General features: G+C 42.5%; 1 protein-coding gene and 1 pseudogene across 1 annotated transcript; one reads left to right on the top strand and one right to left on the bottom strand.

The window, feature by feature from the left end:
* Positions 1-1,305: 1,305 nt before the first annotated feature.
* LOC138845336 (cytochrome P450 2C16-like) lies at positions 1,306-4,786 on the bottom strand. The gene is made up of 3 exons (XM_070057557.1): positions 4,569-4,786; positions 1,650-1,812; positions 1,306-1,463 (listed from the first exon to the last, which is right to left on the bottom strand). Exons 1-3 carry the CDS (start codon positions 4,734-4,736, stop codon positions 1,306-1,308), a joined length of 489 nt encoding a protein of 162 aa, XP_069913658.1. The 5' UTR covers positions 4,737-4,786.
* Positions 4,787-8,946: 4,160 nt separating this feature from the next.
* LOC100350939 (general transcription factor IIF subunit 2 pseudogene) lies at positions 8,947-9,717 on the top strand (annotated as a pseudogene).
* The last annotated feature ends 563 nt before the right edge of the window (positions 9,718-10,280 follow it).

The raw sequence follows: 10,280 nt of genomic DNA, 5'->3' as shown, positions 1-10,280 counted from the left end.
GTCTCTCATCTTACAGATAAACAAATAAAAATGCAGGAGAGGTTTTCATTTTAGATGGCCAATTTGTACAGTGCAAATGTTACCATCAAATGATCAATAAACTTAATAGGTAAAGAGCTCACAAATTCATAGCTATAGACACCTCACAGTCCCCTCCAAAAGGGCATCTTGATTAAAAGTGGTCAGAATACATGGTAGAGAAAAGGACATTAGGATACCTGAGTTACTTGCTTCTCTGTCAGGCTTTCTAAACATTTACAGCGCTCTACATATTTAGACAATTTTTTTTACCCCGACAAGGTAGAGGATAATTTGGAAAGCCCTGGGAACTGTGTATTTGTGTGTATGTATGTGTTACCTACAGAAAACCTGATTTTCAATCTTTCACTTTGCTTAGAAGAGAGAATTATAAAACAGGGTAATTTGGAACCTGAAGTGATAATCAGACACATTGTGAGCAACACATCTCAGAGCAGTAGACCTGGTTGTGGAGGAAAATATGTCACAATTTCTCAAACAAAATCTAATAAACACAGAGAGAAAGCAAAGCAGAAACAAAGCCACACTCCACTAAGGAAAGTCAATATAAACAGCTATTATCAACAGTTGAAATTTTGTTAAACAAATCACTTCATGTTTGTGTATGTGCAGAATTATGTTACTGGCTGTATTTACTCAAAACAAATAAATCCATAAAGGAAGTAGACTCAACAAGGGAGAGCAATTTTTATAAACAGAGTGATTACAGAGAATAGTAAGTGAAAGCAACATTGTTGGGATATGCCTAGGATGACAAAACTGCACACAGCACCACTGGTGTCCAGCATTAGGCCCGGGCCTGGGGAACCTCAGACATATCAGTGAAGCTGAGCATGCAGATGGGAGCACCCACGAGGTGGGGTTCATGCCCCATAAGTGACTGATGGGTCATTGCTACCATATGCGTTTGCCAACTTTCCACCATGAAACGTTCTGCAATAGGAAACAGCATTCAGGCTATGGAGAAAACCTTCTTTCAAATAATAACGCTCAAAACTTACTTTCATGATTTCTGACTGGAAAATAAAGGAAACTGATTTGGGACAGGAGGGTACTAAATGAACTTTCATATCTGCACCAGACGCAGAACCATGCTGCACACAGAGCACAGATCCACACAAACTCCCCACTCCTCTCTCCAAATGGCCCCTCCCACCATGGGATCCAGCAACCAGACCTCAGGATGAAGGCTCCACCCACCCTGCAAGGTTTCCCAGGGCAGCATATTCAGGGGAGCACTGTGAGGTCAGTGATGTGGGGTAAGGGTCACCCACCATTGGTTTTTCTCAGCTCCTCCACCAGGCAGCGGGCCTCCTCTTGAACTCGGTCCTCAATGCTCCTCTTCTCCATCCCGAAATTCCGCAGGGTTATGAGCGAGAAGCGTCGCATCTCCTTCCATCTTTTTGCATTGCTGAAAGCGATTCCTGCCAGAATGAGAAACAGAAACTAGGAGGGAGGGAGATCCCAGCAAGTAGGAAGACGCTGACATGAGGCAGCCACACAGATGGCCAAGCTCTGTCTGGGGAGCTTTTCAAGTCTGTTTTCTAACCACTTCATCTCATTACCACTGTTTAACACACACACACACACACACACACACACACACTTACCGAGTCCCTTACTAACTTTATCAAGCATAGGAAAACTGCCTCTTCCAGCAAACTCCTCTCCAAGATCAACCAGGGCCTCCTTAACTGCCTCATATCCATGCAGCACCACAGCAGGCTTCATGCCCAGATACACAGTGAACACGGGGACATAGCGTTCTGAGAACTGGGAAGAGAAACAAATAGCACCAAAGAAACCACATGTCAGCCACAGAGTGTGTCTGATTCAGATGGAAATTAGCACTGTCTATGTTATCTCTTTATTCTGACGTGGATTCAAATAGTTTTATTTATAACTAAATATGATAGTTATTATTAGTCTGCCACTCATTAATGACCTATGATGACCCATACAATGGCCCAGGTAGTTGGTATGAGGTTTGCATGTAATTCTAAAATAATGCATTCAACAATTTAATTGTACTATTTTATAAATAAAGAAACTGGGACTAGAATTCAAAATTAATCTCCAGTTTCCTGCAGCCAGTAATTAGAGAGTACTTTCTGCCTATTCAAACTCTGTGGCTTGAAATCAATACCCAGATGACTTCAGGATCACATGGCAAGCTCTTCTCATGAGGATCCTGACAGAGTAGGGTCCCGATGTCACTAGTGTTGTATGTCCTTAAAAGTCACCCCAAGTAAGTCTAATGCCCAGCCCAGTTTCAAATCTACTGGCATATAAAAGACAGAAAGAGAACAAACAAGATGTCTTTTTCTGTGTGTCTCTTTCTGTAACTTTTCCTTCCAAATAAGTAAAATAAATCTTGTAAAAAAAAAAAAAAAGCTTCCACCCATGTGGGAGACCCAGGAAGAGTTCCTGGCTCCTGGCTCTGACCTGGCTCAGCCCTGATCACTACAGCACTTTGTGCAAACTGCAGATGGGATCTCTCTCTTCTTAAAGATTTATTTATTTATTTGAAGGAGTCAAAGAGGCAGAGAGAGACAGAAAGAAAGAGAGTGAAAGAGGTCTTCCATTCACTGATTCACTTATCAAATGGCCGCAATGGCTGGATCTGGGCCAATCTGAAGCCAGGAGCTTCTTTGGGTCTCCCATGCCAGTGAAGGGGCCCAAGTACGTGGGCCATCTTCTATTGCTTTCCGAAGTCATAGCAGACCATTTGGGATGCCAGCACTAGAGGCAGCGGCTTCACCTGCTATGCCACAGCCCCAGCCTGGCATCTCGTTTTTATGTTTGTTTAATTAAAACCCGAGTTGCAGAAAGTGGAGGAGAGCCGGGGGTGGGTTGGAGATATATAGAGACATCTTCAATCTGCTGTTTCACTCCCCAAATGCCATAGCGCTAGGGATAGGCCATGCTGATTCCAGAATCCAGGAGCTCCTTGCAGATTCCCACGTTGGTGCAGGGGCCCAAGAAATTTCACAATGCTCTGATGCTGTCCCAAGATAATTAGCAGTTAGCAGGATCAGATGTGAAGCAGCCTGGTCTTGAAAAGGCGCCCATATGTGATGCCGGCATCACAAGAGGAGGCTCAAGCTGATTAGCTGCAGTGCTGGTCAGGAGAGCTCTTGCTTTATCTCTACTTAGTTTCTGTAACTCTGTCTTTTGAGTAAATCGAATAAATCTTGAAGAAGAAGAAGAAGAAGAAGGAGGAGGAGGAGGAGGAGGGAAGGAGGAAAAGTAGACAGAAGAGGAGGAGGAGAAGGAGGGAGGGGGAACAAGGGGGAGGAGAGGGTAAGAAGGAGGAGAAGCAGCAGGAAGAGGAGGAGGAGAAGGAAGAGAAGGAGTAGGAATAGAAGAAGAAGAGGAAGAAGAAGAAACAGCAACAGCACAAGAGGCAGGACCAGGGCATTGCAAGCAGCATTTCAGGGAGGAACAATTTTTCCATCCTGTAGCATTCTGGGCCACACAGCAGGGTTTCACAGAATCTAAAAGAATTCTGATGCCACCAGGTGGCCACTGAATGTTTACTTCTTTCTTTCATTCACCTAGACTACTCCAGAACCCATAGCTTAATACCAGTTTTTATTGATTCTGCAGAGAAGTTCAATTTCCATGGATATTCTGAAAAAAGAAACCACATGTATAATACAATAGATGATTTCTTGAATGAAATTTCTATCAGAAGCTCTTTACTTATCACTGATGTTCAGGCAAATGGATGAAAAGAAACAAAGGTCAGCAGTACTCCTGATTTTTGTCACTTAGTTATTTTTATTCTATCTACAGGGACCTAAATAGTTCTCTATTTAACTCCTGAAATTGGTAGAAGAAGCATCAAAGCTTACAGAGAGCGTTTTGATTTATAATCATCTGTTATAAGAATCTGAATCCAGAAATAAATTTTATTTTAAAAAGAGTCTGTGGGGAGCAACTCTGGACTAGACTAAGTTACTGGAATTAAGACTTATTCTATGCATCTGCTCTCCCACAATACGGCGCTGGGAGAGGAGGAAACAGCTTCTACACAGCTGCCTCCAGTTCAACCAATAAGCAGCAGGACCTGCTCCTGATTGGAGGAGAGCAGCATACTCAGCGTGTGGGTAGCAGAGTTGGGATTGGTGGAAGAGGACTATAAAGGAGGAGAGAGACAACATGCACCAGGAACATCTATCTGAAGAAACACCTGAGCAGCCCCTGAGAGAGCCAGCCAGCGGTGTGCTGCTCCCCCGCGGAAGTAGAGAAAGTGGCAGAGGGAACCGCCCTTCCACGGAGGTGGAAGGGACGGTAGCCAACCCGGGAAGAACCAACAGCAAACCCGGGGAGGGCCGAGCAGACGAAAGAACAACGCAGGGCCCTGTGTCGTTCCTCCACGAAGAGGGGGAGCGACATAATGGTGCCGTGACTCGGATATGAAGCCTAGGCAGGGTTTAGTGTCGTTCCTCCACGAAGACGGGGAGCGACAAGAGTCTATCTATTTTCCCTTAGCATGCCACAGAAAGAGCATAATGAATACTTACCTTAGTCAGGGGTTTACTGATGTCCTTAACATCTATCTGGAGAATATTTCCAATGATGGGGAAAGGAGTGGGGCCAGGAAGGAGCTTCCCTCTCCTAGAATTCTGCTTCCAGAGTGAAAGGAGAAGTAAACAGCAGAGCCCCAACACCAGGACCACAACTGGATCCATTCTCTTCTTCCTGGGATCCTGTGAGCTGGGAAGCACAGGCTTTATACCACTCTTGCTAATATGCTTCTCTGACGGGTCCAGCAACAATGCATTTTATCCTCTCTCCTGAGTGAACTTTGCCTCCATGACATACATGAAAAGAAGATATTCTTTAGTCGCATTGCATTCTTTCCTGTGCTCATTCTGGAAATGGTAATTTCATTTTACTGGGTTGTGCCCATGTATTGGTAATTGGAAAAAAAAAAAAAACAGATGGTTTCCATGTGCAGTCATGATAGAGAATTAATTATGTACAACAAAATCATGTCCAATTCTATTTCTGTGTTATAATGACCAGTTGAGAATTTATGACTAAAAGAAATCACAGTATGCTATGACATTTATAATGTATTATACAGGCATATACAATATATATGTGAGTGTGTCTTGAAGCTATGTCAAAAACTGAGACACTCTGTACTCAATGATGGCAATTATTCAAACATTTAATGTGCTCTACTAATATTATAAATAACTAAACATTAGAAAGTAACCATAAACTATAAATATTGAATGACCAGAAATGACCAAATCACTAGCTAAATCAATTGGCATAATTTTTGCCATTAAATTTTAAGGAAAACTTGAGAAAGCAGAGAATATTAATTTTAATTTTCAAATGAATAGAGATTCATAGGAAACAGAGGACATGGCCAGGGTCACAGGCTCACAAGTCACAGAAAGGAATTTGTGTTTTTATGTCCAATTTGGCTTGGAGAGTTGTTTTAAATAAAATTTAATTTAAGTTTGAAAACTTTATTTTTCTTTATTGGAAGGCAGAGAGTGAGAGAGCGAGCGAGAGAGAAAGAGACGGAGAGATTAGACAGGGTTAGAGAACAATTTCCTGTATCTTGCTTCACTCCCCCAAATTCCACTGAGAGCAAAGGCTGAGACAGGTCAAATCAGAAACCCAGAAGTCAATCCAATTTACCACATCGTTGAAAGGGGTCTAAGAGCTGAGAAATCTTCTAGTGCCCCCAAACCCTCCTGTATAGCACTAGCATAAACCAGTTCAAACAGTGAAACCAGGAATTAAACCCAAGCTTCTGACATTGAATGCCTGTGTCAAAAGCAGCAGCTGAAGTTCTACGTCACAGTGTCTATTCTGGGAGATTTCTATGAGATCTTCTGATGCCCATCTGTGTACTATGCCCTACACACAGGCAGCCTCCAGAGCAAGTTCAACAAACAAAGGAAACCTAAAATAAAATATTAGTGACTCTTAATAAACAACACACTATGTTCATAATAAAGCAGACATCACAACCAATAGGAACTCCTTTAATTGATGCCAAGGATAAAAAAATCACATGTGCTCACACGAACAGGAAAAGACAGGGTTCTTCCTGTTGATTCACTGTAGAGGTAAAATTTAGTCATTGAAACTAAGGAAAGAGACAATCTCAGAGAATTTGAGGGAAACTCTTGGGAAAGTGAAATTATCCTCACCTCATGTTCAACTCCAGCTAAGGATGATTCTGTTGGTTTGGGTCTGTCATGGTCTGAAATGAAAAGAGAAATAATGCAGTAATTCAGGGAAATAATAGAAAGAATGCACTTGCAGATGAAACAGAGGAGGAGAGGAAGGGAAATCATTCAATGGACCCACAGCTCAAAGAACCACAACTTGTTGACATGAACAGGAGGAGACACTGTGTTCACAGAAGGTAAACCTCAATGAAAGACAAACGTCACTAGATCACCAATGACTATACTTATACAAAGGCATGTTTTTACAGTATCATCAGATGTTTCTGTAAATTGGCTAGTGCTATTATTTCTGAACTGTATTTGTAAAAATTAAGTCTTGTCGAGAACAACTTAGAGAATGTTTTAGTGGCCATGTATAGAGAGATTCTGACAATTCACAAAGCGTTTCACACCCTACACATTCTTTGGATTCTGTTACCTTTTCCTAAGGTAAAATCATTCAATTTGAGGGATGAGGAAACTTGGTCTGGAGATTCTGTTCCATATCTGAAGGCACACAAACTGCTGATGTTAGACTTCTGAACTCACGTCGTGTGTCCCATGTCTTGCTGTCTTCCTCGAAACAAGGCCTTCAGTTTACCTGGATTCACCAACATTTTTAGAGTATGCTTTGATTCACTATTGTGTGATTCACTCTAACCTGTGAATTTCATAATCAATATAAATTTGGTGAATAATTACCAAAATAATTGATCAAAATCAGGTTCAATACAGTTTAGAACTTGAACAGTTCCACTTCTTGATTCATGCAACATTCAGGAGAAAGAGAAGAAATTTTCTGCCTAATTCACATAGTTCTAAACTCTTTTTTTTAAATTTTTTTATTTTTTTGACAGGCAGAGTGGACAGTGAGAGAGAGAGTCAGAGAGAAAGGTATTCCTTTGCCATTGGTTCACCCTTCAATGGCCGCCGTGGCTGGCGCGCCCCGCTGATCTGATGGCAGGAGCCAGGTACTTATCCTGCTCTCCCATGGGGTGCAGGGCCCAAGTATTTGGGCCATCCTCCACTGCACTCCCTGGCCACAGCAGAGAGCTGGCCTGGAAGAGGGGCAACCGGGACAGAATCCGGCGCCCCGACCGGGATTAGAACCCGGTGTGCTGGCGCCACAAGGTGGAGGATTAGCCTAGTGAGCTGCGGCAGCGGCCAGTTCTAAACTCTTAACAGAACCACACCAATTTGTTTTGGGTTCAATGAGCACTGTCATTCTTTTTACAGCAATCTCATTACTCCTTGAAGATAAGTGACGTGACCCTACTCTCCTTCTCCTCCTTTCCCATGAGTTGATGTGCTGCCTGGACTGTTTATATACACATAGTGTTTATAAAAATCCTGGATAATCTTTTTGGAAAAGTAGAGCGATGGACTGGGAAACAAAGAAGAGACAGAGACCTCCTATCTGCGGGTTACTCCTCAAATGCCTACAGTGACTGTTGCTCTGTCAGACTAAAATTGAGAGCTGAGAACTCAATGCAAGTCAACCACATAGGTAGCATGGGCCAAGAATGTGAGTCATTTCTTGCTGCCTCCCAGAGTTTGCATTATTAGGACATTGGAAAGGAGAGCAGCACTGAGACTGAAACTCAGGCCCGTCCAAGGATGTCAGGAGTCCCAAATGAAATATTAAGTTCTACAAGAAACACTAGTCCCACGATCATATATAATCCAAAGATAAAAGTGATCTCTGAGATCAACTAGTCCAAATTTATATTGATGTTCAGGAATGATCAATTCTTACTTCAGTGACAAATAGTGTCACAAATACTTCAGTAAGTGAGATTGTCTTAGAATCCCAGTTTTCCAGGGCTGGTGCTGTGGCTTAGTGGGTAAAGCCGCCAACTCCACTAGGGCATCCATATTGGCTTTTTTTCAAGTCCCGCTGTTCATTCTGTGAGTTTGCCGTGTGGACTGCTTCCAATGTTGGAGTATTCACTCCTTTTTAATTCTATCTGGTTTTATTGTGAAAAACTTAATTCAATCTATGTGATCACTTTAATACTTAATCCTGTCCAATTGCTCACTTTACCTCTTAAAATGCTATTTTTACCACTGTGCTTATAGGTATTTGGAAACCCATGGCAAGTTTTTAAACTGTACTCTTAGAAGTTAGTTTATACAAATGTATGAAGGAGTAACAGATTTACAGTTATAAATTTCATACATTTCACAGTTACAACAGTGAGTTCTTCCCACCATGCTGACCTCCCACCCTTCTTTTTCTTCTCTCTCTTATTCCCACTCTCATTTTTACTGAGATCTATGTTCAACTAAATTTATACACATATGATTATCTCTATGTTGAGCAAAGAGTTCAAAATAGTATGAAGGAAAAAAAAAAAACTATTCCTCAACCATCAAGACAAAGGCTGTTCAAAGTCATTGCTTCTCTGGCTCTTTTTTTTAAATATAAGGAACACAAACTTCATGCATTTCATACATACAAATTTACGAACATAGTGATTCCTTCACACTACATTCCTTCCCCCCAAGATTCATATTTTAATATGGAAACCTCCAGTGTTCCTCAGTTCCAGGTTTCCTATAATCTTGGCAGGTGATCAGCACTGTCTCCTTGCAGTCCAGCTTCCACCGCGCTAGCCTTTTGCTCAGGATAATTGCTCCACAGCACCCAAGGTCCTGAGGCCGCTGCTCCAGTTCACTCACTTCCACCCCCAACAGACTCATGGTACAGGGAACTCGATGTGACTGGTGCAAACAGCACACTGGAGTGTGTCTGGTCAAGGTTTCTAAATATTTGCCACAGCAACGGGCTAAATCCCTGGAAGAGGAGAAGTTGAGAAACTGCAGAATGCCAAGAATCAAGGAAGGACTGTGGTGTCCTTTTCTTTGGATGAAGATCTCTCAAATATTCATGATTCTGATGTGAAACCAGCTGTAGTCAGTGCTCCTCAAGATCATCCGTGTGTCTGGCAAACTGCTGGATGGTAAACAGTATTTACCGAGAGCTCTTGGAGAGGCTGTCTCAGGAAGGAGCTGGAATAAAGAGCTGAGTGCCAACATGTGGCCAGTGAGAATTACATGAGATTGAAGAGATGGCAAACAGAGGACTCCCCCAAAGCAGTAAGACCATCCCAACAACTGGGTATAGTTGTAACAACCAATTACAAACCTGTTGCTAATCATCAATACAACATTGACTATGAAAGGTGAAACAAGATGGAAAACGAGCCCAAGCTGATGACAGCAAGTTTTAGCCAGGCTGTTTTCAGCCTTTGAGAAGCACTAGTAGTCCAACCTGAGGGACCTGGTGGACATCACAAAACAGCCTGTGGGCTACCTGAAGGAAACCTTGAGAGAAGTTGGTATTCAGAATGTAAAAGAGATCCACAAGAATATGTGGGAGCTGAGGCTAGAATATGGACAGTATGAGAGGAAAAAAGAAAAGATTAAGCTAGTGCCTGGGGAGCTGGCTGGTGGGCCCCCTGCAGGGTGACACTGAGGCCACAGCCTTGATTCTGAACACTTGAGCGCCTGTGTCTCTAGCAGTAACATGGCTGGTACTTTTGTTTCTCTTGGTCAATTGTTTTTCAGTGAACATTTGTGAAGAGAAAGGAAAAATGTTGGGTGAGTGAAGGAGGGGGGAAGCAAAGATGAGACATAAAAACCAGATAGCACGGCCAGCGGTGTGGCATAGCACGTAAACTTTCCTCCTGAAGTGCCTGCATCCCATTAGGGTGCCAGTTCACATCCCGGTAGCTCTACTTTGATGCAGCAGAGAAGTGGCCTGATTCTGCACTCTAGTCCCACAGCTCGCTGTGGAAATCCTGAGCTTTTCATCAGTTGCCCTTAGTAGTTTCTATTGTGTTTTGACTTCTGTGTTTTGCTGGAACTGGTTTCATATTCCAGAGCCCTGATCTTTCTTGCAGAAGTTGAATTAAATTGTTGTTTTCTGAATAGTGAGAACTTTTCCCAGGATTGTTTGCTACCTTGCATATAACCCGATGTATCAGGGGTGTGGACCTGTCCATGTAAGCAGACACTTCTGAATATTCATTT

This window comes from Oryctolagus cuniculus, chromosome 15, assembly GCF_964237555.1.
Source record: "Oryctolagus cuniculus chromosome 15, mOryCun1.1, whole genome shotgun sequence".
NCBI classification, from domain to species: Eukaryota; Metazoa; Chordata; class Mammalia; order Lagomorpha; family Leporidae; genus Oryctolagus; species Oryctolagus cuniculus.
Note: the sequence above shows the minus strand (reverse complement) of the source record. Positions and strands in the feature narration are given on the sequence as shown.

Coding starts and splice junctions, on each gene's coding strand:
- LOC138845336 (XM_070057557.1), bottom strand. CDS start 4,736: ATGGATCCAGTTGTGGTCCTGGTGTTGGGGCTCTGCTGTTTACTTCTC. Junction 1,813..4,568: donor TCAGTAAACCCCTGACTAAG/GTAAGTATTCAT, acceptor TTCTCTTCCCAG/TTCTCAGAACGCTATGTCCC. Junction 1,464..1,649: donor TAAAGTTAGTAAGGGACTCG/GTAAGTGTGTGT, acceptor TCATTCTGGCAG/GAATCGCTTTCAGCAATGCA.